This window comes from Artibeus jamaicensis, unplaced genomic scaffold, assembly GCF_021234435.1.
Source record: "Artibeus jamaicensis isolate MK-2021 breed Jamaican fruit bat unplaced genomic scaffold, CSHL_Jam_final contig_519, whole genome shotgun sequence".
Lineage (NCBI taxonomy): Eukaryota > Metazoa > Chordata > Mammalia > Chiroptera > Phyllostomidae > Artibeus > Artibeus jamaicensis.
The window spans coordinates 33,968,715-33,996,651 of record NW_026521871.1 but is presented as its reverse complement, the minus strand read 5'-3'; the positions used below and the strand labels follow the sequence as shown (position 1 = coordinate 33,996,651).

General features: G+C 39.5%; 1 protein-coding gene across 5 annotated transcripts in view; it reads left to right on the top strand.

Annotated features, from left to right (window-relative positions):
- SATB1 (SATB homeobox 1) overlaps positions 1–27,937 on the top strand; it is a 98,921-nt gene that overhangs the window by 15,487 nt on the left and 55,497 nt on the right. For 2 of the 5 annotated variants that reach the window (XM_037143973.2, XM_037143975.2), the window contains exons 2-5: positions 7,969–8,203; positions 11,885–12,061; positions 12,825–12,951; positions 13,709–13,832. In XM_037143973.2, the coding sequence (XP_036999868.2) occupies positions 7,993–8,203; positions 11,885–12,061; positions 12,825–12,951; positions 13,709–13,832 (639 nt within the window). In that variant the 5' untranslated portion in view covers positions 7,969–7,992. Of the gene's footprint in view, positions 1–3,835; positions 5,035–5,249; positions 5,345–7,968; positions 8,204–11,884; positions 12,062–12,824; positions 12,952–13,708; positions 13,833–27,937 lie in introns of those variants that run through there. The other 3 variants (XM_037143972.2, XM_037143976.2, XM_037143974.2) reach the window with 3 other exon arrangements.

Below are 27,937 nucleotides of genomic sequence, written 5' to 3'. Positions count from 1 at the left end.
GTGTTTTGACAAAGTTGTTTGGGCTCCAGCCCCAGCTTTTTCCTCTCTGTTCTTACACATTTGTATTTGGTATATTCAAGAAATGATGTGGAAATCAGTCCTGACATCCCAGACAGACAAAATGAGACACATGACAGCAAAACATATGGCTCAAATAGGCATCCTTATATGGCCAAGATAGACCATATTCCCAGAAACTCATATATGGAAAACACCACCTGCAGCTAAAGCCAAAATAACAAAGAGTTGACATGACAGAAAGAGCAATATGCTACGTAAATTGTGCTGCTTTAAAAGTGCAGAGAGATAGCCAACTGTATTTGAATTTAAAAAGATGGGGAAAAAATGTCCTTAGAAAGTGCTATGGTGGTAAGCATTGCTTTGCTAACACAGTCACTGGCGGAGTTACCATATCTTAAAAGCGTTCAAATTCTAAATGCTTTCTCTGTTTATTACAAATGTATGTGCTATTCAGAACTCTGAATGTGTTTTAATGCTTTCGGATATCTGCCTGCATATTTATCTTAATACGGTGCCATCTGAAACATGCAGTAGTCCTTTCATTATTAACTTGAAAAAATCTTGTGTATCTGTTACAATATTTTATCTTTGCTACCCCTTTTTTTTGTAGCCAATCTGAATGCCTTCTCATGCGATAAAAAATTGATGCACTTTGTTTTAACTGTATCCACATGTTAAATAGTTCATGTATTTGACTTGCAGTATTTCATGTTCCTGAGGTTTACTATTTTGATATATTGATTTATAAAGTTTATTTTGTTTTAACTTTTTCCAATACTTGCTTGAATCTTTATTGCCAAATAGTAGTTGCCTGTGTAGAAGAATGTCTTTCCCCTTTGATAGTTTATCTCACACATGCTCAGGAAGGTGGCATTTTTCTAATTACCTTTCTTTTCTTTTTTCTTTTAACCTGGGTTTACACCAACCAATGCTCAGTTGCTACAATGAGTGTTTTTGAGGGATAATTTATAGCCATTAAGTTTATCATTGTACTATTTGAGTTGGAGGGCACAACCTCTGTATCACTTAATGTTATTTCTTATATAGCTGTATAATAAAGCAAGAGCTTGAGGGGATATTAGTATGTATGTGTGATTTATAGTCATAATTGCACTATATCATTATTTGTTGTAATAATGTCATTATTAGATGTCTTTATCCTTGTTTATTCTGTTTATCATATTTTCCAAGGCCATGTTCATCCTTATTACTTACTTTTTATGTTTTGTGTTAGAGAATTAGTTTGTAATTACTGGATGGAAGATATTATTCAGATTTAAAGATTATTATTTTAGTTCCCACATTTCCTTGACATTTGCCAGATCATTAGGAGGCTAAAGCAATCAAGAACTTTTTTGTCTTGTTTATTGTATAAATGATGGGATAAACATATTTTAGTATTTATTCTAATGTGTCTTAATACTGATATTTTCAGTGTCTCTTTCTTAACTCTCCTCTTTGCACAAACTTTGTTTTTCCTGTTTTAAACACATTCAACTTCAGGTGAACTTGTATGGATACTTTTTTTTGCAGTCTATAATTTTTCTTAATATTTTTATGTCACTATTTTTATACAGTTGTGCAGCATGACACAAGAATGCACTGTCCCTACTGAAACCAGGCAGGTTTCAGGAAAATATGTCATTACCAGTTCAGGGCAACTGTTAAAATATACATCTTAGAAATTCCTAACAACCTATCATGTAGCAAAAATCATTGTCATTATAGATATAATTGATTGCTATCTCTTTTAAATATGTCCTTATTATATTATATACTCGAATTAAGGTATTCTTCTCCATATTTCCCTACATGTCAACTTTTAAAAATGTAATCTCATTTGGGTTATTTCCTGGTTTGTGATGCTGTGTTTTATTATCACATGTTCCTCCTTTTGCTCCAGGCTTGGGTTTATATGTGTCAAGATTCATGGTTGCCTTCCTTTATTTTGACTAACCTTTTGGTTTGTGGGTGAAACTTGGGTGCCATTAGAGTGATAGATTTTCATTGTGTGTCTCCTAAACTTGTCCTCCCCAGGAGGCCATTATTTCCTATACTTTATCTTCTGCTTCACCTTCTGCTTTTCTTAGATTTCCAATGTAAACAGTGTCTCTAAGTGTGTATTGGTAGCTTTAAAGAGCTCAATTTGCATATTTCCCTCTTATCTCAGTACTTGTGCTAACTTGTTGCTTTTTTATGTGTGACAAAATGTTTATCTGACTGATTTTTCTCTTTTCCCTACTAGTGTTTTCTGAAAAATAATCCTTATATTTTTGTTTTTGTGTAATGATTAACTACCTATAGGGACTGAGCGCTCAAACGTAAGCGATAAACACTGCATCTCTATGTTGAGTGAGACTGTCATGTTCATTTTTATGGAAATTACATTTAATAGACTATCTAAGTACGAGGATCATACGTGTGTGCTAATGACCATTTATCTAACTGGGCAACTCACCCTAGACTGCAGAAGTACTTATTGCAACCATAGATGTATTTTGCGCACGTCCCCCCCCCCCCCCCCCCCGCCCAACTTCGTCTTTCGCCCGGTGTGTAATTAGTTTAAGAATTGTGGCACCTTTTCCTTTTTAATAACAAGTGAGGTGTGTTTTAAGTGACCCAAATTTTGTTTAACTCGGCCACTATAAGCCACGTTATTTCTTCCTCCAACGTGCTTTCTGCCTCAGAAGCGAGGGAGTTTTGAACCTACCTCTGACTTGCACAGAAAGCTCTCACTCAGGCTGTTTTAACGTTGGCCCTAGAAATACTTTAGGATTCATCCTCTTTGAGGATAAATATTCGCGAGAGCGTTCTAAGCATCTTGGCCTTTATTCCTCTGCAAACGCTTCTGCACCCGCTGCGCTGCCCGAGAGTGCTCTCCCTTCCGATCGTCCCCTGCAGCCACTTCCTGAAGTCCCCCTACCTCCGCGCTCTCGGCCTGTCACCTGCGTGTCCGGTCCCTCTCCCCGCCTCGCCGGTTCCTGGGGTGCCCGCCTGGGACGCTCCCGACAGATTCCTTTTTGTGGCTTTTGCGGCGTGTGGGTGGTTGGTTGGCTTTTCCCCTGGCCCTCGCCCCCTCCTCCCCCCCACTTTCACCCCCCAGCCAGGCCCCTCCTCCCGCCCGGCTCCCTCGCGCACACCTGCCCCAGCCGCCCGCGCGGCGCGCTCCCCTCCCCGCCGCGGCCGCCGCCGGCGGAGCCCCCTCCTCCCCTCGCGCCCGCCCTGGCGCGCCTGGCGGCGGCCGGCGCTAGCCCTCGCGCGGCGCCCTGTTATTCTGGGTATTGTGTGTAATAAATGTCGGGCCGCCTCACTCTAATCAAGCTCATTACAAATTCTTGCGCGCCCGGGGCCGGAAATTGTGCGCTCCCTCCCTCCCCTTCCCTCGCTCATTCACTAGTTACTTGTCTTTCTGCTTTTTAACTCGCCGCCCCCGCCCCCTCCCCGGATCCCGGCCCTCCAGCCCGGGTTTTAATCCCCATCCCTTTTCCGCCTTCTCCTTGCACCCTGCCCCCCCCGCCGCCGCCTTCCTCCTCCACTCCGCACCCCCTTCTTCCTCCTCTCCCTCCCCCCTCCTCCGCTGCCGCCGCCGCCGCCACTTTCTCGCTCGCTCCCGCTCCCCGGACGCGGCGGAGGAGCCGGCCCCGCTGGGGAAGGGCTCGGGGCGGCGGCGGGCGGCCGGGAGGAGGCTGCGTGCTCGGGGCTGGGGCTGCGAGCGGGGTGATTTTGTATTAAAATGAGGAGGAGGAAGAAGAGGCAGCCACAGCGGCGGCGGCGGCAGCAGCAGCAGCGGCGGCGGCAGCAGCAGCGGCGGCGGAGAGGGCTGCAGCCCGGGCGGACGCGCGGAGCCGAGCTGGGCACGGCGGCGGCGACAGCGGCCGGGATGAGTCAACTCATAATTTAATGGGGGCAGAGACGGCAGCGAGGGGGAGAGCGAGAGAGCGAGGGAGAGCAACAGCCCCGTCCGGGGACTCGCACTCACACGCACACACACCGACGCGCGCACACACACACCTCTCCCTGTGCCACCCAGCAACAACCGGCCTCGTCACAACAACAACAGCCGCGGCCGCCCTCTAGACTGCCCGGGGACCGAGCAGAAAGCCGGGGCGACTCCAGAGGACGCTTCCCACCCCCCTCTTCCGTTTTGGGAAACTCCTCATCAGTTTTGCTGGGGTTTCTGGGTTTCTTTGCCCCCAAGTCCTAGTGCCATTGTGGTGCTCGTTGTTTACCTCGGACTCGGGCTGAGTGAGAGCCCGGAGACTTTTTTGGGGGGAGGGGGCGGGGAGTTAGTGGCTGCTGAGGCGGTGGAGGTGGCCGGGGGTGCCTTCCGATTCTCTCCCCCTCCCCCGTGCCCTTCCCCCCTCCCTGCCTCCACTCGCTCGGCTCCCCTGACACTTGCAGCCCCGCGTCCATGGGCACTGAGAGTGTCCTCGGGGCTGTTGTCAGCGAGGGCCGAGTCAAAAGTGGCATCTTAGTGCCTTTCTGGGGCTTTTCTCGCGACCTCCTGCCCCCCACCCTCGCTGTTCCCCGGTAGAATCCCTTGTTGAGGGCGCGAGGCTGTGGGAAGAAAGTTTAAGGTTTGTTAATATTAGTCGCGATTGTTGGGGAGGGCGGCGGGGGCGATGGGAAGGGAGGCGTAGGTGGCCTTCCCCTCGCTGCGTTCCGCGGGGTCATTGGAGAATAATATCGCAAGTGACAGCCCGAGCAGACTTTCTCTGCTCGCACCGAGAAACCCCCGCGAGCTGGGGGGAGGGGGGAGGAAAGCGAGGGGACCTTTTTCCCCTTTCTGGAGACCTTGTCCGCAGTGATTTTTTTTCTTCTTTTCTTTTTAAGAGAATCCTCTGTCACCACCTCGCCTCCCCAGCTCCACCACAGTCTACAGCTCATAACGGGTTTTGCTTTGTTTTTACGATTCTTCCCCCAACGAATCACTTGTCAGATCAATTTTATCTTCGCCCTCCTCCCTACTTCCCACTCTCCCCTCCTCCCTCATCGAAAACCCCGTTCTCTGAGGTTAGACATTTTACAAACCATATATGTTGATGTTGTTTTTCGAATTGTGATTTTTAACACTTCCCCCACCCCCCATGGCTACTCTTCTAGACGTTTATTTCTGCCCTTCCCCCGCTTAGGGGGGCGGGGGTAGGGGAAGAGAAAATAATACAATTTCAGGGGAAGTCGCCTTCAGGTCTGCTGCTTTTTTTTTTTTTTAATTAAAAAAAAAAAAGGACAGAAAACAGTCTTGAACTTCTCTTCAAGAACCCGGGCTGCAAAGGAAATCTCCTTTGTTTTTGTTATTTATATGCTGTCAAGTTTTGAAGTGGTGAGTTTCAGGTCGGTTTTGCTAATTTCACTCAGTAAAACTGCAGTGTTTCTGTTTCTAGATAGTACTTTGCTTCTTTGTCTCTTTAAAAGGTCACAGTGAAAGCTTGGCCTGGATCGTGCCGGCCATATGGAATGGATAAGGGCACAATCTCTTAAAATGTGATTATGGGGTTCTGTCGGGGCGAGGGAGGCCATCTAGCAAGGAATTCGTTGAAAAAGATCCCATACTGAAAAAAAAAAATAGCTTCTTGAAACCGGAATTTCATGCTTTTCTTTTTCTTTTAAAGGGAAATAATTGCTGTGTCTGAGTTCACTGTTTTATACAGTAATTATCACATATGGACTTAGTTTATGGACAGGGAAATGGGATTTTGAAAAAGTAGCCTGGTTATTGTGTGCCAACCAGACATTACACGAAAATGGATTTAAAAATGTGTAACTCAAAAGAAACTCTTGGGCTTGGCATCTGTGGAGGCTGTAGTTAGTTCCTGGGCTGTCAGTGCAGCTGGCCTAGTGAAGACTGCTCTTTGCAATTCCAAACTGAGGTTTGGTGAACTTTATTTTAGCCTTGGGCACAGAGTTTAAATGAGTAAATTGGGTGTTTTATGTGCATGTAATTTTGCTTTATAATGTAAAGCTTTTTACAAGATGAGTGAGTGTTTAATAGATGCTTATAGGTGGGGACTGGAAGGACAATTTTGCATGACCTATATGATGTTTTGGTTGTCAATACATCAACTAAATGATCAGTTTTTTTGCTGTATAGTTCATAATGCTACTAAGCCTCATGACTACTCAATATATTTTGTAGCATTAACTTTGATGCTGTTGTCTACTTTTTTCTTTTCTAAACTGCCCCCATGGGTTAAGTATTTTCTTTTCAAATCAGAGGTTTTAAAATTCATTTTCTGCTCTAGGGCAAGGCACCCAATTTCCAAAAAAGCAGCTCTGTCTTTTAATCCACGTGTTAACATTATAAAGAGTGTTTTGAATAAGTTAATAATCATTGCTCTCTAATTTTGGCTTTAGTTTTAATACAATGGAAAAGAGTAATCTTGATAAAAAGTGGTTAAAAGAGGCACATTTATTGTTAATGAACCTCATAACCAAAAACAGATGGGACCTCGATCAACGGTAAACCTTTAGTTCTCAGTGTGCCACCCTGGAGTACAAGGATAAATAGCCATTATTTCTCAAACTTTAGAGTTCTTCAATTGGCATTCTTAAGGTTGCCTTTAAGCCTACAGATTACCATGGTGCCCTCCTCCTCATTCACTTCTTGATTATAATGGACAAAGTAATCTGTGGTTAAACAGAAGAAAAATATGCATATAGAAAAGCCGTGCTGGTATAAGCTGGCTTTCAATAAATCAGATCTAAATAGCTCCTCCAATATAATAATTTTTTTAAAGTGCGAGAGATGTCATTACTAGACACCTGGAAGAAAGTAGTGATTATCATATTCTATCTGATTTTCCTACATAGGGCCCCCTCCCCCTTAGTGTTGATAAGCTCAATACTTCAAGTATTGTGAAAGTTCATAAAATAATTCCACTTACCCTTTCTTATCAATGCTACTTAAAACTGTATTTCAGAAGTGCGTTGGATGTTGTACTCAGTGCTCTATCGTAAACCATGTGAACATTGACGTCCATTGTGTAACTGAAAATAATGATCAATTTTTGAAGTTAATCAAGATGTTGACTTCACTGCATACTGAAATTATTTTTGAAAACTGACAGTTGTGTTTTACCAAAATCAAGATGATTTTAGTTCTTGAATCTAATGCTTATGTTACAAAGTATTTTCAAGATTTTTGCTATTTAAATTAACAGCATTTTATAACTAATGTTCTCCTAAAATATTAACTCTAAAAAATGTGAGTTCTGATGCCTCAGTACCTGAGATATTTGAAGAACTCACTGATATCCATTTGTTTAGGGGTGAAATGATCCCGTCATACATTTGAGCCAAGACTTGATTAGACATTTAGCCAGTCACATACCTCTTGAAACTTTGTTAATAGAAAACTTTTTGTACAAATTAACCTGTAAAGTCAATGGGGGAGTTTAAGAATTAGAAGTTTGCTACTTTTTTCTGAGGTGGTATATGTATATAAATCTATTTTGTTCTTATAAAAATTAAGCTATATGTCCTCTATATATCACATATAATGAATGTTTTGAACCATGTTAATTTTTTTCCTTGATTAAAATGCTGATGTTCTGTAATGAGTTTCTAATTTTTAAAAATTGGGACTCCATAACGTAATTTATTGTCTTTCCAGCTATACTTGTGGTGACTGTTGTTTTAATAGTAAGTCCATTTCCCCCTACTTAGTTTGTTTGGTAGGTGACAAATTACCCTTCATTCATGTGTGTTGGTACAGTTTTCACAAATTATTCTGTTGTCTTGAATGGATCTGTGATGCTGCTATCTAGAAACAGAGTTAACATCTGCATTGTATTATATATCTAGCTGAAAAATCTTACAAATACCTTACATTTGTGAAGAGAGATATCTAGAGGTAAAGTGTTTGTGTGTTATATGTGTATAAATACAGAGAGAGAGAGACTCCCACCCAACCAATTCTAACGTCGTCGTCTTTTTAAATTCTGGCAGGTGATCTTTAGAGGGTAACTGAGTATGGATCATTTGAACGAGGCAACTCAGGGGAAAGAACATTCAGAAATGTCTAACAATGTGAGTGATCCGAAGGGTCCACCAGCCAAGATTGCCCGCCTGGAGCAGAACGGAAGCCCACTAGGAAGAGGAAGGCTTGGAAGTACAGGTGGAAAAATGCAAGGAGTGCCTTTAAAACACTCGGGCCATCTGATGAAAACCAACCTTAGGAAAGGTAAATGCTTTCCAGCCAAATCCTAGAAAGCTGTGAGCCCTGTGTCTGCCCGCCCAAGGCCACTTTCTGTGGGGGTGGAGAGGCAGAACATGTCTGTGGATGTTCTTTTCCTTGATTCTCTTTCTGATCTGAAATTTGTTACATCTCTGGCTGCAGTGTCAGTTTGAAAGTGGAGGCTCTGTGAGTGGAACATCTCACTCTACTCCTATAGACTGGAATCACTGGACACTTAGGATAACATAGATTGAGTTCTGTATGATGGTCTTTAGCTACGCGAGGCTTCCGCTGAGTAGGTGTTACTGTAGCAGAGGATACATGTGTATATAGGTGGCTATTGCTTAAACTCACCCCTATTGAGAATAAGACACTTAAATTGTTTCAGTACTGCTCTAGCTTTTTCATAAGATTACTAGTTGTAAAAGGCAGTTTCAGAGGTAATAGAAATCTTACATGACATGATGTATAAAAGTTTTATGTCATTTTGTGGCTTGTTTTCTTAAGGTCAAATGTATTTATTTAGCAAGGAAAAAACCTGATGATTCTAGTTTTTGATTTTTGCCATAATTGGGTATTTTTGATAAAGGAAGCTCAGATTTAGACAAGTTTATAAGGGGAGGAGGTGTAACCGTGACTCCTTTCTATCAATTTTATATTAAATTGATGCAGTTTAACAACTTTGTGTTCCACACAGTGTGTGCGTGTAAAGCAGTGTGTGTGGGGGTTATAATGTGTCTTCATAATGGTCTTTATTTTGACTCTGAATAAATGTGGATAGGATTCAGATTCTCCTTACATTTGCCAGGCAAAGGATAAAAATGCCATCTTTTAGCAACCAAGAATATTAAGTAGATCAAGTTAGAAGGCAGAGGAATTTCATTGTGTTTGATGCATAACATTTATCATACAATCATTTATTTTTTCCTTGGTTTGGCGAAAACAAAGAATATATTGATCCTGAAATGAACAGACACAGCAGTCCGTATTGTTAGATCTTTATCTATTAAAAATGGAAAAACAGCACTTCAGCAAATTCTTTGGCCTCTACTCATGATTACCCTATTTATTGATTGTTTGCCAAGAATGTATGCATCTTAAGAAAGCCAGGGTAAGAGCATTAAAAATATAATTTATTACAGCTTTTCAAACAGAGTGCATTAATATTGTAACTGTGAAGCACTGGGGCTCTATAAAAAAGACTTTCTGACGCCTGCACACATATAAGTTCCATAAATTCCTAAATAGGAGATTTCAGCTGTCTCTGGTATTATGTGATATTTGCACAGCAAACTTTAATGCCAGGACAGTTTTAGACAAGGATTCTACAGACTTCACTGCTCCTTATGGCAGACGTGCTGTTTACACAGGCTCATAAACCTTCAGCAAAAGCTTCTAAGACTGCCTCCAGGTTTAAATCATGTGGTATTTTTAGCATTCAGCAGTGACCAGTGCACTCCCCTTTTAATGCTGGAAGGTTATGAAGTTGCTGTAGTTGGAAGTCTCGCCAAACACTCGCTCAAATAACCAGACAGTTCAGAGAAGGCTCCTCCTGTTCAGCATTACTCCCAATATCAGGAGGGCAACGGTGACAGTTTGCTGGCAGATTTAACAGCTAGATTTGTCATCATGTGATACTATTGTCACTTTATTAATAGGCACTGTAATTATCTGCAGTGTATCTCTAAGTAAAGCAAAAAATATATATCCAATATATTTCAATAGTGAAAAACCTAGTTATTTCATAGGCCTGAAGGACAGTGTGTAGTAGAATAAGTCAGTACCGTCCTATAAGAGGAAAAATCAATGCGTATGTTTTTGTTGAACGAACCCAACTCTTGGAAGACATTAGGACGGGGAGGAGAAACCAAAGTGCAGTAATTTCACTTCCTGCTCAAATGATTTTTTTTTTCTTAAAGCATTGTATGGATAGTGACTTATTTTCAAAATGCAGTTTAATTGTAGAAGGGTCTCTGCCTTTAGTTTCAAACAACTAAATTACTAAAGCCTTTTAATGGTTTTTTTAATCTTATTTTTTGTGCATGGTTTCTGTTGGACAGGTGCTGGATAAAAATTATGGCTCAGACGAGAAAGCACTACTTAAGAAAAAGGGGTTGGATGTTTTTGTTTATTTATTTAGGAAATTTTGCCAAAATAACTTCAAGCCAAGAAAGAAACCACCAGTTCGTATATTGCTATTTTTGCTGGGGTCTCCCCAAATCTTCTGCTGATCCCTGACAGGTGCTCCCTCTGGTACAAATCAGCTGAATGAATGACAAGATTATTGGCAAGCTCTATGGCTTGTTTTTCGTGCCTAGCCTGTGGGGTACCTCTGAAGGAGTTAGTGAGCTTTTCTAAGTAAACCTAAAGGGTTTTTTTGTTGTTGTTGTTGTTTTGTTGGAGCTAGAATCTCTTGTAAACAGGTCGCTAAACCTTTGGTGAAGAAGGCACTTGTAGAAAATGTAGCCGTTTTACTGCCAGCTTTTGTTCGCAGAATGGAGCATTTTTAAAGGGCATCTCTGGTGCCAGTAGAAAAATCCTGATTTTTCCTCGCCCTGGTTCACATATACTAGACATGTTCAGAAGTTGGTAGGATTCTGTGAGTGCAGAGGGCAGGGCTTATACAGAGGCATTATTATTATAGGACTAACTGAGGATCCTGGGTGCCCTGTTTGAGTAACCTTTGTCATCATTTATGCTAAAGATGATACCCTCCTGGCAGTTTGCCACAGAGCAGTTCAGATGCATCTGCTTTTAACCCTTTTCCGTTTACCATTGGAAGTCTGACAGTGCACTGCATAGACACCTTGAGCACTACAGTATTTGTGATTTCGGTTTCTAGAAGCCTCGTTCTAACACTAGTGTGGCCTGCACTTATTAATCATCTGACTACTGAGTTATTACATTGGATTAAAGTAAATAAAGAGAGAAATCTATGCAGATTCCTTTATACTAATATGTCCTGATGAGGCCAGTTTCCTTTTATCTCTTATTTTTATCTCATTTGCTATAACAAAGATTGTTTGTTTTAAGGGCATATAGTTTCTGTGATTTTTTTTTGTAGTCAAGTAGTTTAAATGAATAGCCATAAATATCTTATTTATCTACATTAGGCATATATTGAAGTTATATATTTCATGTATTTGAGCATCAGTTTGGTTAAGTTTTTGCATTTCTTCTATAAAAGCAGTAAAATTTTTAAAGAGGAAGAAAAATGCTAATAATCTTATGAGGATAATTTGTTTCGGCACAAACAGGGTGAGTTTAGTGTTAACAAAAGCTTATAGGAGGCATGAAGTTGGTTCTTCTGAAGACAACTGTAGTGAGTTACGTTTGCACACTATACCATCACAACAGGTCAGACGAGAGACCTCTCACGTCAGCATTATGATTTGATCAGAAAGGTAATTCTGCATTAACTAATTTTAATTAAAGCAGAGCCCCACTTACTCTGTAGGACCGAGTTCACATTCTCTTTAAACATTTCTCTTACAACTTTCAAAGGGAAAAGATTGTGTATGTTTGTGCGTGCCTGCCTGTGTTTCTGTGTCCTGTCTGCCTTGGAAACAGTCTCTCCCCTTCCCTCACTGTGGTGGAGATTTATTTTCATGGCTTAGTTTTTCCTCCCACAGACTGTATTTCTGAAGATTGTTGGTGTGCATGTCTTTTTCTCTGTCTCTCTGATAGGAACCATGCTACCCGTTTTTTGTGTGGTGGAACATTATGAAAACGCCATTGAATATGATTGCAAGGAGGAGCATGCGGAATTTGTGTTGGTGAGAAAGGATATGCTTTTCAACCAGCTGATAGAAATGGCATTGCTGTCTCTGGGTTATTCGCATAGCTCTGCTGCCCAGGCCAAAGGTAAATGATGCATACGTGGGGCTGGAAACATTGCTTGGCATCCTTTGTTTACCTTGCAGAGAAAGCAATGAATATTTTTGTGCAAAGAACTGCAGCCTGTGCATTACATTGGTTCCTTATAAACTGTGGCTTTAAAAAATTGGCTTAATTCAGTTTGGTTTAGTTAACACACATTTTGCTCATGTGGAATGTCGAGGTAGATTTTTTTTTTAAATTACTTCAGCTGAATCATTAGTATGCTTATTGACCTTAATAATCTGCTCCACTGAGGACCCACAAGGAAGTGAGGAGCGTATTTGAGCAGATGGACTGTTGAGAGTCAATTTGCATTTATGACTGAATATCTAGTTCTGTTTCTTTTATTCTGTTTCTGATGGTTTTATGGGCTGTAAAGTATTTTTCAATGCTGATTCCCTTTGCAGTAGAGAACCTTATCTAAATTGTAGTCATTTAGAACTGGTTCAGCTATGTCTTATTAGAACTTCCTGTAAGTTAGGAAAATGTGGCCTATGCATAGTTTTTATTGATGGGGTTTGATTTCCAAAATAATAAACAACTCTACAGTCATTTACATAATTTCACAATTTGGAAAGCTAAGCTGTGAATCTTTTCATTGACCTGCCTTTTAGAGGGAAGGGAATCATTCAGACAGAAATAACAACGTTGCTTGTGGTGGGGGCCATGGAAAAAATAAAAAAAACCTGCCAGATTAATTATCTGAAGGGTAAACTATTTAGTGACATAGTCTCTTTATCTGGAATAGGGCTAATCCAGGTTGGAAAGTGGAATCCAGTTCCACTGTCTTACGTGACGGATGCCCCCGATGCTACGGTAGCAGATATGCTTCAAGATGTGTATCATGTGGTCACACTGAAAATTCAGCTACACAGGTGAGTCAGGACAGCGTTCCAGGGGAGAGCGTTCTACTTACCTGATCTGTCAAAATAGAGCATCTCTGGTCAACCTTCCATTTTTATTTCCTCTGTGTTTCAGAAGGGTTAATTAAAATGGATTTGTTTCTTTACTCCTCCTTCTTTATTTTCCTAACTTCAGTGTAGAATTTAAAGGCACCCCCCCAAAAAAAATCTGTACATTTGTGCAGGTTATCAAAAGATAAGACTTTTTGTATTTAGTCAATTAAATGATGCATTACAAGAAGGCATTTTACATAAAGTTTACTTAAGAGAAAAATATTTTTGCATATCATGAGCAGTGCCATCTGTGTACATTTTGTGAAAGAATGCCTTATTCAGTATTGCTGTGATCCTATTTATTTATATATTTTATTTGCCATTTTACTTCGTCTGAACAGAGTCACAAAAGGAAAATGGTTAATACATTAATGCTTTTCCCGATGGCTGGTGAGAAAGCAGTACACCTTAAATTGTCTTCCCAAGCGCATCAGAGCAGGAAGGTAGAAGTAACATGAAAAAATAGCCACCACAGGCAGCTGATGTATAATTCATGCATCGATACAGCAGATGTGTTGTATAAAGTAATTAACTAATCGGAACAATCAGGAGACCGAGAGCAATCTCCAGATGCATCTGTTTGATGCGCAAAATGAAATCTGTCTGTCTTAAAGGAATGTTTTGCAGCGGGATGCAATCTTGTAATAATCCTCTTTCTAATCTATGTCTCAAATAGTTGCCCCAAACTCGAAGACTTGCCTCCTGAACAGTGGTCGCACACCACAGTGAGGAATGCTCTGAAGGACTTACTGAAAGATATGAATCAGAGTTCGTTGGCCAAGGAGTGCCCCCTTTCACAGGTACTAAGAATAGCATGTAATAAGCAATAAGACATCATGAGCAGCCCTGATTTGAGATTCGATGGGGCTCCATAGTCTAAAGCAACTGGTATCTGAAGCAAGAATCTGCCAGAAATACAAAGTGGCTTGACCACTGGTGACTTCTAAAAATACGCCTGATTCATTTTGAACAGAGCCTTTACACTTTTTCTCCCTTGGGAAAAAAGAGCGAAGGAAAAGCAGCTCAGCAGAAGACTGTGCTGGCTTGTCTGTTGATTCCTTTTCTGAGTGTCCCGAGCACGGGAACTACATCCTCCTGAGTGCCCTTATTTAAGGAAGAGGGAAGGCGGTATCATTTCCAGGAGCTTTTGGTGAATGGGTATTGTAAGTGCTAGGGTGGAAAACTGCCTCACGCTGCCTGAATAAAGTAGGAGTTCAATGTTCAAATACTTTATAAAAAATGACAAAGAACATTTAGTAAAAATAATTATAAAAGAATAGAAATCTCTTTCCTGCAACTAAAGGTTGAGTAGTTACTGCTTGGATTTTCTCACCAGTTTTGGGGCAGTGGTTTACCATTATTTTTCCCCTCTGAGATGTCTGTCGTACCATCAGGGATTTTTGAAATGAGACAAAGATTTATTACTACTGTGCTTGATTTTTAGAATGAATTTTGATGGAGAGCTAGTAAAACTGCCGATAGAGACTGCCCCGTTCTAAATGTAAAACTGAACATCAATTTCTGATAGTGCTTAGCTAATTTTAAATACAAAAAACCCAAGGATGCTACGAACCTGCTTGTGCTGGGCTACCTGTGTGGTCACTGCATAAATGTGCACTGAAGCCATCCCTCAGCGCCCTAGTGCAGTGTAAGGTCATCCGTGATACAGTATAATTGAAGTGCCGATCTAACTAGATTTTTAAGTTTTTCTTCTAATGCAAGTTTAAAATGTAATTCTGCATGTTAGTTTGCCAGTCATTTGAACTTGAGCTGTGTGACTCGGATGTAAACATTTATGCAGTTGCCTAGTCTTAAATGTGTTTCTGGTGCTTATGAAGGTACTGGGTACCTTTAGAAGGAAGCTTGTGGGCGTTCGTGCTACTGTTTCATGGAAACTCCACACGTTTCAGGTTCATCAGCTTTACTTTGCTGTTTGTTAGCAGTTACAGGAATGAAGCAAATGAATTAAGTTAATAGTTAATGGTGGCTGTCTATGTTCTTTTAAGGTGAGCTATAGCCACAGGTAAAATAATTCTCTGTGTTGTGAAGTGTCAGTATCTTGAAATTCAAAGGAAACTCTTTTTGTCATTTTAGCTCATCTCCTTTCCTTCCTCTCTCCCCCTTGGAGTAGAAAGGATGTGAATTTATACCCATCTAAATAAAGTCATTTAAATTAATTATAAACACAGTTAAATCAATAGGATGATATAATGAAGCAGGTGACTCTTGCCTCTGGGACTTTGGGTTTTGCAGACAATTCCAGATAATATGTCACTTGGTGACTAGCATTTGAAAATTTGAAATGTCCTAGAAATAAACTTTGTTTTATTCAGAGTTAAAGCATGTAGAAACACCCACGATAGGAATCTCATGTATCGTCGTGTTACCAAGTGTCCAATTGATTTTCGAAGGAAATTCAGGCAAAGATTAAATGCATTTACTGTGAGCTGGAGGAGAGGAGGCTAGTACAAGTATTTATCGATATAGGCAGTGAGAACTAATTGTTAAATAACATCAGCATTCAGCCAGTAAACTCCACCTTACTGTAGCTTATAAATATAATTGTAAATTTACTTAATGTTATCATGGGGAATGAATTGAATACAGGCAATTATAACGTTAAACCGAATGACAAAATGAAATTCGGGAATTGGTTTTGGAGTCATTCGTTGGTGCGTTTCTGTAGAGAAGCCCTTAAAAGAACCTGCGTCCATGTGTGTCTGGAGACTTCGCTGTAATCATTCAGTGGTGACACTAGACTGTAACTTTAGTGTCAGTTGTAATTATGGTCCTCATTTCCATAAAAAAGTCTTTTGAAAAAAAATGTGCATTGTTTAGTGGTGGCAGCAAATATTAGAAATTAATTCAATATTTAATACTAACAAAAGGGTAACCTATTCTCTAAATGAGAGACATATTCTGCTACATCATCTTCTGTTCTTTTTCAAGAATAAATTTTATGATCTGATTGATATCGATTCAGAATGCTTTAATAATGAACTATTTTCCAATTTTATTTATTTTCTGTCGTAAGTTACTAGTTAAAAGATGAGAAGTGAAGGCTCTCTAAGGCCTAAACACAAAATATATGCTGAGCTTAGCAAAACTACTCTTTTCTTTTTCCTGTAGCTAAGATTTGGTGATGAAGATGCTATGGTAAAAAAACGTCTGGTAAAAAAAAAAAAAGACAATGAATATTGTCTCAGTCTTGGGCAAAATGCTGCCTAACACTAAGAAATCCTAAGACCTTTTTAACAACCCCTGTGGAGTTTTGATTCATTTACTTAAGAATTTTCGGCATACAATTCAGTTCACATTTTGCTGTACATTAAGAGTTTTGTTTAATACAGTAAAGTACCCTAGTAGTGACTTGTGGCTGCAGGATCCCCAGTATTATGTTTAGCAGAATGTCTGCCCTGTGGACAGTGGACTCCCTTTCCAGAGTAGAGCCCCAGAAGGAATGAGAATGGAGAGCCAGCAGGAATTTGCCCTGTGGTGTCTGACAAGCCCTGCCTCCAGCGCTCTTGGGATGAGTGTCCCAACACTTACTAAGCGGATGCCCAGTTTGGACTCGGAATTGTAGAACTACATGTTACTTCCCCAGACTCCTCCTTGGACACATGAAATAGAGATGAAAGTCAAAATGCTGGTTAGTGACTGACCCAAACATCCCTTTCCCAATGACAAATTTTAAAGTAAGCGCTGATTTTAAAATGAACTCTTACGTTTTGGTGCAGTAATGTTTTCTTTGGTAACATTCGCAACATTTTCTCCGGCTGTGGAAGTTCCATAAATGTGCATGTGGTCTGATTTATAACTCATCACTTTATTTCTGGTACGGCTTTCCTGTCATAAATCTGCCCAAGTAGATTGACATCTATTTATTAAGTTTTGGCACCACACGTTTGTTTATTTTTGTAAAACATTCTAGGACATAAGAAACGCCTAGCTTGTTACAGATCGGAGGTTGGGTGTTGTTTTGGTACCCTTGCTTTTTTCAGTGGAAAGTTGGATGTTGTATCTGAATGGCAGGTAGTAGAAAGAATGAGGTCTGTCTTGAGGACAAGAAAGCCTGTCCTGTCCATATTCTGAGAGTATGGATTTGGGAAGTAAATTGGGAGTTAAAAAAATAAACATGTCACTTACAAAAAAAAAAACATTTCCTTTTCAATTTAGTTTTCCCTGAAGTTTTAGAAATTAAATACTGGATAAACATACATACATTCAATACAAGGACAGATTCATCTTGTTGTGCAAGTCAGTTATTTCTTCTGCCAGCCCAGTGCTTCTGTTTGGATGTGTTTAGGTCGGATTTTCCTGAGACATTTAAATCCAGTCTGCGTGTTTTCCCCACCCATTCCCACCATACACACATGCACTCACACTCACATGTCACAGCTTTCACATGTTTAAGGCATTGGGTCGTTTTCTGTTTCATTGTTTTTTATTTCTCACCTGGGGAAAAATAACTCCGAGCCCAAGTCCTACATAAAGTAAGTGTGAATTGTCATTTTTGTTTTCAAGTAGCAAAAGCTATATACAATGAACTTATATCTGAACCTTCCATTTAGGAGTAATATTGAGAAAAATGATTTTTTGGTTCTCCTTTTTCTGCCAGCATGGCAGGATCTAATATATGTTAGATTTTTTTATTAGGTATTGGCAAAACAGTAAACTGTCTTGCCCTCCTCAAGCTTAGCATTTAAATATGCCAAGTCTCTGAAATTTGACAATCGTTTCCTTAGGCATTTAATAAACCTCTGTGTTCAATCGATGTTCAGTCTACATTAGAAATAACACTGGAGCAACAATTTAGAAAGCCCTATCCATTATATATATATTTTTAACTTCACTTCGTGTAATTTTTTTTCATAATTTTTGGATTGAAATGACATTCTAAAAGCGTTTTAGCAAACATTGATAATCCCATTCTCTCAAAGGTGAATGCGGTATTGGTGTTCATTTGTGTATTTCACGTGCAAGCCTAACCTATAACATTTATGCACATATTTACATATTCAAAAATATTTATTAACAGTCTTCCCTGTGACAGGAGACTCCTATTTCCAACGTGGTAATAAGGATGATACATCTTAATAGTTGAAGTAGAAATATTTAACTTTAATTTGGTGCTTTTGAAGTATTGAGAGCACTTGTACCCTCTGTGTTGTACTCCCATTTTCAGTGAAGGAACCTGAGGCATAGACTGTTCAATTGAGCCCCCAGGGCTGCATTGCTAGTAGAGGAGCAAGAATTCACACCTGCAGCCTGTAGGCCTAACAGGTATCCTTCTCGGTCACATTTTTAAAAGTACCCTTTTAAAAAGCCCTTTTCAAATTAATTTGATGTGTTTTATAGAATACTTTGACTTCTTGGAAGTACTTATAACTATCTACAGTTTTCCAGGTATGTTTATTCTCCCTATTGAAATTTTCCTTTAACATGCATTTTTATATCTTTGATTTTTGATGCGTGTACATTGACTAGCTTTAAAAGTACCATTGTCTCGTGCCTCTAATTTTGAGCATGATAGGGTGATTTAGGCCACAGGAACTGACTTCTGGAATAATCTAGTATTTGGAAGGTTCTAGAAGGTTTGAACATACCAACTCTGACAGTCGCTTCTCTCCCCCATCCTCACATCCGTCTAGATGAGCAGGTATAATTGAGCTAAGAGCCCTTGGTTTTGAACCCCAGGACAATGTTAGGCAGTTCACTGAAAACAGTGGGCGGTTCTGGGGTGTATTTGAAAGTACAGACCTTGGCCGTCTGCTGCCCTGACACGATGGATGAGCTCCACGTAACACTTGAAGTTTTCCTGTGGGAGGTGTGCTCGTAGGATTTGTCCTCGCCCCTTCCTGATATATTACAAATCTTGTTGTTAATTACCATGTATTTTGGGGAATATCTGTATTCTTTCCTTTTTAAAAATTACAAAACCTTTCCCAGCCAGTCCTTACCCTACTGACCATGGGAATCTTAGCTTATGAATACCTGCTTTGCCAGGCACTGAAGCACTTGATAGTAATTGGGTTTTATTACCATTTTCAGCAATTGTATTAATGGCAAGGTCCATAGCGGAAATGGTAAACCAGTCTTACATGGGTAATTGTGTGAATTGCTAAACTTAGACCAAATAATTTTTTTCTGCCTCCTTTTTTAAACCAGTTATTACTTCATTCTAGTTCCTCATTTCAAACAGTGAGCTGTCTGCTGGGTGTTAATATTATAATACATAGATTCTACCATAGAAGTGTCCTCTGAATTGCAAATTTTACTTTTTGAATCTCATTTTTAGCTGGTTTAGATACATAAAGATTTTACTGTAGCTTGATGTTAGTTCTCTGTAACCTTTCAGAAATATTAATCAAAGAAAGCTGAACTTAATAAAGCATCTAACTTCAAGTGGATTGATCTCAAATATTTTATGGCCACTATATTTTCACAATAGTACAGCATAAAAGAGTTTAAGCCATGCCAATTTAGGGAAGCTTAACCATGTGTAAGTACTTCATTTTTACATAATAGATTTTTACCTATGCTTTCTTTTAGATCTTGAACGGGTTTCTTTTGACCTCAAAATCACTAATGCAAGAAAAATTACCATATCATGAGAGCATTTCCCCTATCTTTTTCTGTTTTGTAGAATAATAAATAGTCCCAAGGCTTTAGGAGCAGACATGGCCTGGGTGAAAGCCTATTAAATGCCATTTTCTAATTGTATTTTTTTTTAAAGTTAACCAGTACATGCTATTTACTCTGGTTTTCCTGCTAAAACAGAGCTAGCTTTAGAGTGCTTTTTGAGGTTCTTTTTTCTCAATTATGACAAACTTCCAGTTGGGCTCTATCTGGACTTGCTTTTTAAACCTGCTGTATTTCATGTCAGACTTGGGCCCCGTGCAGACTCATAAACAAACACACAAACAACCCCTAAGTTCAGAATAATCCAGACAGACAGATACACCCAATTCTTTTTTCCTCTTTAGCTGGAAACTGCTTGATCATAACAGGCTCTGAGCATAAAAGACATGAGAGAGCCTTCACCATAACCGGGGAGAGCCTCAGCCGGGCTGTGCAGCTCGTCCCCAATTGAAGTAAGAAACGGGCTGGCTGTGGGGACTTTTAAATCTAGACTTAAAAGTTATTTGTTCTGTTTAGAATTTTTGAAATGATTCTATTAGGAATTGTATGTACTTGAGTTTTAATTTTAACTCATAATGATTGTAAAGCACCCTGGCTGCTTGCATGAAGGGCACAACAGAAATATAAGATCGCATTGTGTTCTAATATGCAGTATTATTGTGGGTGCCGGAGCTTCATCATGGACAATTCACGAGGTGGCAGAATTCCTCCTTGTAGATAGAGAAGGAAGCTGACTTTCTCCAATAGTTTTTTTCTTTCTCTTATTCTTACTCTAAAACTTTATCTTTAGTTATCCTCTTGACGTTTTAAAAAAATACTCATAGTACAATATTTGCCCTTGAAAGTGCTAATCTAATTTAGTCAGAGGGGTTAAAGATGCAAACCAGATGATAGGTTGAAAGTTAAAGAGTAAAGCTTTGATCGTTAGCATTATCTGCAGTTACATTCTTATCTAGATAACAAGACAGGGCACCTCATCACTGGGTACCACTGACCGCCCTGGACTCGTCCCATTTCACTGTCAACTCAGCATTTATTCCCAGGCGATTCAAAAATACGGAGCTCACCGAAACAGGGATTAACTGCTTGCACTTCAGAAAGTGTTTCCTAAAGTGCATGAAAACTCCTGGGTTATGTTAACATAGGGACAGAGCTTGACTTTGTTTACTTTTTATTTCTGAATGCAACCATTTCTTGAAGTGATACCTTTTTTCAGCAACTTCATTCTGTCACTTTGTATTTGAGTCTTTGTGTGCCATCACTCTTTGCCGTCACTTTGATTAGTGAGCTAGTAGCATTTGTCGCGTGAGGGTCAGAATGTGAGCTGTCATTACCTGCTCTGTGACCTTGGGCCAGTGACTGTCCGTGCCTCAGTCTTCTCATCTGTACAGTGGGAGGACAATAATACCAATTTTCGGGTTTTTAGAATTACATGAATTAATACTTGTGCAGCATTTAGAAAAGTACTCAAAACTAAAGTATATAGCTAATTTTAGTTATTTTTCTGAGATCTGAGATGGAGAGCTTGAAATCACATCTGTGGGTTGCTATGTGATCTAAGAAACTTTGCTGCTACATAGAAACTTTTAATGGAAACAATGAAGAACTTCCCATTTTTTAAAATTAGAGGACCTTGTTGTAACGTATGCACACTTTTACAAGACCCTTTTAGCATTGTCTTTAGAATCATTAATATGTTCAGATGTTTTTTAAAATGGAAGCGGGGAGAAGACTCAAGTGTTATGCTTTAAATAAGCACATTGGCAAGGTAAGCAAATATGATCCCTTAGACTGGACAGTGTCAAAGAAGGTAAAGATGTCTCATGGGACTGTCGTCTGCATGTGAGTTTTTCCCAGTGCTTTTTCCCAAAACCTCCCTCACCCCACTCTCCATACTGAAGGTCCTATTCTCCCTTTATGCACCCACCATAGTGCTTCCTGCATTGTTCTGAAATTATCTGTGGACTCACCAGGCCCCCTGTGCACACTGTGATTGTCTGTGGTAACGGCGTGAAGTTTCACTCACCACCACAGTCATAAGTGCTGTCACACAGTAGGACCTCAGGAATGTGTGTGTAAAACTGAAATATCCTCATCGGATTTTCACCATGTTAATTTCATGAACCCATAATTTTTGTCAGTAGTTTTGTTAGTAGTATTTTATAGATAATCTTATCTGTAGTATCCTATGTGATAATATTTTTCCTATTAAACTTAATTTTGAGTTTTTCATTTACCTGACAGCAAATTCATTCTGAATTTTTTTCTAAGAAAACCTACCCACGTTCCAAGCTGTTTCATATTTTGACTTAAATTGTAATATTCTTAAATATCTGTATAAAACTTCTATGTTTATAAGCAGAACAATAGTCTTAGGGGTACAAGGGACCCAGAAATTTAACAAAAGCAATAAAAAGACTTTATTATCCCTGGCTGGTCTAGCTCAGTGGATTGAGCACAGGCCTGCGAACCAAACAACTGCAATTTAATTCCTAATCAGGGCACATGCCTGGGTTGCAGGCCAGTTCTCAGTAGGGGACACACGAGAAGCAACCATACATTGATATTTCTCTCCCTTTGTCCTTCTCTTCACCTCTAAAGATAAATAAATAAAATCTTTAAAAAAGACTTCATTATGCATCACTATTAAGCACAGTCTTTACCAACGTATTTCTACACACATTTAAAATTTTTCAAAATTGAACATGTATTTCAGTGTGGCTAATACTTTTCATTTTGTCTCAGGTTTGTTACATTTGAGATCCACATTTTCTCTTACTGAATCTCAAATGTCTTTTTAGTTAATAAAATCTCTCGACTAATATTTTTTAGTTCCGTTTGTCCATTTCTCATATTTAAAAATAAAGAGGGAAAATTTCAATGACAGTCAAATGGCTTATAGATGAAGATGCTGCTACTGCCAGCACAGAAATGCCCACTGCCAGCACCACGCCACGTGAGCTCTCGAAGGCCATTCCTCTGTTGATGCTCTCAAGTCCACGTTTGGCCTTGGAGACTCTGTTTTAGGCTGTAAACATACGATGTGTATAAGTGGGCTATATAAAGGTCCAGAATCACCTGAATTTAGAGGAAGCTGCAAGTGTAGATAACCGTTCGGCATTCCACAGTGGCCTCGGGGACTTGGTTGGTCCACCCCCTGCACGAGCGCCAGCGCAGCCTAGAGCACACGCCTCCAGTAACAGACGGGGCTCATTAATTCATGATGTCCAACCAGCGCAACACATTTTTACCATTTCACCACAACTCCTAAAGAGGCGATTGCCAGCACATGGCATTTTCCTAAACTGAAGCATTTTCATGATTTTGAGAGGGATGAGTCAGATTAATTTGATTTTTCTGTGTGTCACCTAATCCAGAGGTAACACTGATTTATATTTATCTAGCGGACATGGGATGTCTTGCGATGAATAGCTACAAATAAAACACAGAAGTCCAGGACGTGACTTAGCCCTTAGCCTCCTGTAAAATCTTGGATCAGATGTGAATCAGGGCCACAGCGGTGGGATGGGCTTTCATGGGTTTGTGAAGACCCAAAAGTTACGTCACTTTTGGACACATATGGAGAGAGCTTCCCTAGTTTTCGTGATTCTCAGAGTTCTGTTGGCCCAATCGAAAGCTAAAAGCCAGACTGTCTTCTCCCCAGTTTTTAGGCAGTGTGGTTTAAAATCTAAAAGTTTCACATGATGAAGAAATTTAAAGTCTGTGAAGAGTTACAGAGGGTAGGTTCTAGTGTTTCTTTGGGAAAAACGGATTTTTCAAACTACTTTAGTTGTTTTTTTTAAAAACTCTGGCTTAGTCCTGGCTGGTGTAGCTCAGTGGACTGAGCACGGGCCTGTGAAGCAAAGGGTCACTGGTTCAGTTCCCAGTCAGGGCACATGCCTGGGTTGCAGGCCAGGTCCCCAGTGGGGGACACATGGGAGGCAACCACACATTGATGTTTCTTTCTCCTTCCCTTCCCCTCTCTCTAAAAATAAATAAATAAAAACCAAAACTCTGGCTTAAAGCTTTTCAATATGCTCTATTTAGGACCCCTGGAACTTAACACAAATTTGATCACTTTTCTGTTATTTCTAAGCACAGATACTAGAAAATTTGATCTCCAAAGAAAAAGGGAGATTTACCTACCCAAGCGCCATCAGAGTAAAAGAAAGCCTTCTCCAAATATGCAAGTTAATACGGATTCAGAATTTTAGGGAATGATTTTTGTTATAAAATCAAATTCATTGAATTTAGATTTATCTGATAGAAAACTTGTGAAAATCCTTTTTGAAGTAGCATAATATTTAACTTAGTGATGAGTGTGTTTTTAATAACCATATTATAAGCAAGATACCAAGGGACTTTAACCATGTAGAAATAAACCATAGGTTGGATATGTTTGCACAGTGAGTGCCTGAGAATGGATGACGTGTATTACAATTGAATCTTTAGTCACAAAAGGAGACCTTATAGGACCTCTGTTTGGGAAGACACATAGACTTCATAGAATCTGAAAGCTGTTAGAAGGGATCTTAGAGAATTTCTATTTCAGTTCTCTTCATATTGCAGGTGAACAAATATAAGGCTCTATGTGCAATTAATTTGAAATATTATATGCCCTTAGTAATAATACACCTCTTAGCAAATATTTTCTAATTTAAGCTCTTTACTAACATTCAGTGAGTTTGAATAAGAAAGTTCCAGTATAATAAGAAAGATCTGGATAGGTACTTACACAAAAGAACTGAATAGAGGATCTGCAGAAAAGGTATTTATCTGGGTCTTAGTAAAATTACTTTATGTGGAAAAGCCATATGAACTGTGAACCAACATTTTCTTTAAAAATTATGAATTGGATATTTAAGTTATTAAATTTCTGTGTTTGAAGTGATTGCATTTCATCTTTCGGAGATGTGCTAAGAAAATTAAACAGAATTGGATGTGTTCTCTTTGTGCTTCCTTTTGTATTCCTTTAGAGCCTTGTGTCGAGTTTCCATTTTCAGTGCATTTTAGTGTAACCCCTGTAAACTTACTGTGTGTGAGGGTGCCACTTTCAGGCACTGGATTGATTAAGAAGGCAAGAGCCATAACTGTGACAATTGGAGTTTAAGTAAAATTTAGAAATGATTAGTTTCTTCTCAACAAATTGAGATTCTGAATATGCCCCAGTTGTATCTCCCGAGAGAATAGCTTAGAAAGCAGTAGAGGACCCAGAGGGAAAGATTTGGGGAACACAAGTTGACATGCACAAACAGAACATTACACTTAGAAATCTTGCCATTTGCTTCTCATAAATTGAAGCCCATTTCCTTTTCCTCCTACCCCCAAGTACCAGATGGGACTACCTGTTAATTTTCAATAAATTTGTTCCATGTCACCATCTCATAGGATGCCTTTTAGAGCTTGTTTGTAGTGTTTACTGCCCTTTGGGATTAAAGGAAAACCCCACTTCCTGAAAATCCCTGTTAAAATTGCATTTAAATGTGGAATTGATTCTATTTGATCTGAAATTAAAGTTTGACCTTTGAGTTTCCCACATACATACAGAACAACCTGCTGTAAAAATGCACGGCTCAGGCAGACAGGATGCAGATAAAAGGGAGGGACATCGGAGTATATGAAGTTGCACTTCCCAAAAAATAAAAATGTAAAAGAATAGAGAGCCAGCCGTTTGACAGATTGTTCAGTAAATGCTCATTTTATTGAAAATTATAAAAAGGTGCTTAATGCCTCCATGCCATTAATACAATACATAAAAAGGTAACTGTCAAGATCAGTGTTCCAGTTCTGAGCTTGAGGCATCACTCTACATCGACTTAGAAGTTAAAGGTCTCTGTATGTGTCTGTTTGCACGTGCAGACATTTATCTCAGAAAACAATTATTTTAGACTTTATGCTGAAGACATTAGCAGTGATGTCCTTTCATTTAAAGCATGGATATAACATACATGCGTACATGCATATATACACACCTATGTGTATATGTGTGTGTCTATATATATATATATATATATATATATATACACACATATACATACATCAGACAAGGTAGAACCATGAAAATCACCTTATAGAATTAAACCTGTGCAAGATTATTTCTCCTGCTGCCTCTCTAGAGTATTCCAATTCAAAACATACATTCCTTCCTACAAAAAAAGATATTCAGATTCCTTAGTTGAAATTAATTAGCATTCAGAAACCAGATAGCATGTTTTTGGGTATTCATGAGATCTCTGTTTGAAAAAAATGTTTTTAACTTGTAGAAATGTGTTGCAACACACAGATGGGAAGAAAAAGAAAAAAAATCTCTTTAGCAAGCACTGTGTGTAAAAGGAATATTACATTTTGCACGCTCCTGATTGCTCTGTGTAAACAGTTTTTGACATCTGTCTTTATAGTTTTCGAGGAGAGGAAGACTTTGTTAAAAGAATCATTTTTATACAGCAGTCACCATTTCAGTCTTGCTTTACCTGTATTATGAAAGCAGATGGTCTGCATGTCTTTTGAATATTTATAACTATCAAAAACAATCTCTTGCTATTCACCCTTAGGCTTATGAGATGTCAGGACTGTTCTGGTTGAAAAAAAATCATCTTGGGTGTTTACAGAAAGAGGATTACATTAAGCCGAAATGACTATACATTTTCCAGTTTAATATTTGTCCATCAGCTGTTTAATCGTATTTAGATAATTGTGTAAATAAGATGCTGTCGCCTTTGCCCTCTCTGCTGATGGAGCCGGAAAGCCTTAAATGTGGGCGAACCCCCCGTTTTGGAGATCCTCTCGCTACCTTCTCCCACCTCAGTTAAACCATAGGTAGGTCTTTCGTAAGTTTTGATCATGATATCACAGTCCTGTTTTAAAAAAAATACAGTGCACAAAAAAGCCAGTGTGAAGATCACATGCGATGCTAGGGAGCTGCTGGCTTCCGGTAGAGGCTGTTTAGTTTATTAGAGTATATTGTAATATGCAAATATGGTCCCGCACGCCAATTACCCTTAAAGATGACATAGCTCTCTCTTTCTTCTCCGTGAGCATGCAGAGCTTGGAGGGTATTTTGGAAAACTTTTGGTATAGTGGGGGTTAACTGTTTTTTGACTGGAAGCTGAGCAATCAGAGATAACAGATTTTGCTGTGGTTGGTTGATTTGGCAGAAAAGCATGAACAGTTTTGGTTTAAATGATTGAATAACCTGATTAGCATTGTTTTGGGGTGGGTTTTTTGTTGTTGTTAAAGGCACAACAAAGCAGTTTTAAGGGTGATCAGATCACTGCTTTTCCCCAAGTGATGAACCTCTTTTTTCAGAAGGCAAAACCTCTTTGTTGGCTACTGAGATGACCAAGCAGACAAATAAACCTATTTTCCTTTAGTTTCTGAATGTGTTACAAATATATACCTACAGTGTACATCCCATTCTAGCAGGGGTTTGAAAGAATATAACATTTTGGGAGAGAATTATGTAACCTCCACTGATTCCTTGTGGGTTTTGTTTTGGTTTTTCAAATTTAGAGACCCGCAGTATTTTAGAGCAAAGGTTCACAGTGTTCTAACTATGTCTAAGTCAGGCTTTAGAAAAATTCCACCCTTACCTTTTCACAATTAGAAAGGTTATAAATAATGTATTTGGCTGGAAAGGAAGCTCAGCCTGTGGCAGATGGTATCATTCTAGAGAGCCGGGCTTTCTGTGAGGATGGCATTCTTTCAGGTCGGAACTTCAGCAGACTCCCAGAAAGAACCCAGGCTCCTCCTAGGGAGTAGACATGTGCTTTATGGATCTTAGAAAAGCTTACAACTTGGCTCCTAGGACGAGAGTCTCGTGTCACACTGGGGTTATGAGATCCACAGCCAATTTCTGCCGACTTTCAAATTCTGTTTCCCAGCACAGAAAGCTGTGGCCTGTTCATTGGCCGGTGTCGTATGTGGCATCTGAACTTGGGATTTAAACCGACTGTTGTCAGCTCAGTTCCTTTCTTCCCTGAACGTTGATGTTTCACACAGACTGGCCACTAAACAGGAAAACTTGCGATAACAGTCGTGTCTTTCTCAAAGTGCGTTAGAGAGCTTGTATAAATAGACATGGAGAGAGAACTGGAATGACATAACCACCGAGTACTTCCTAGACATCTGTGTGGATGCATTTTGAAAAACCTGGGGAGAGATCTCTTGCAAATTAATGAACAAAGGTCCTTTCAATTATGAGCTGTATTGTGACGGCCAGAAGTGATGATTTAAAAATAATCATTTAACAATGCAGCTGCCATTA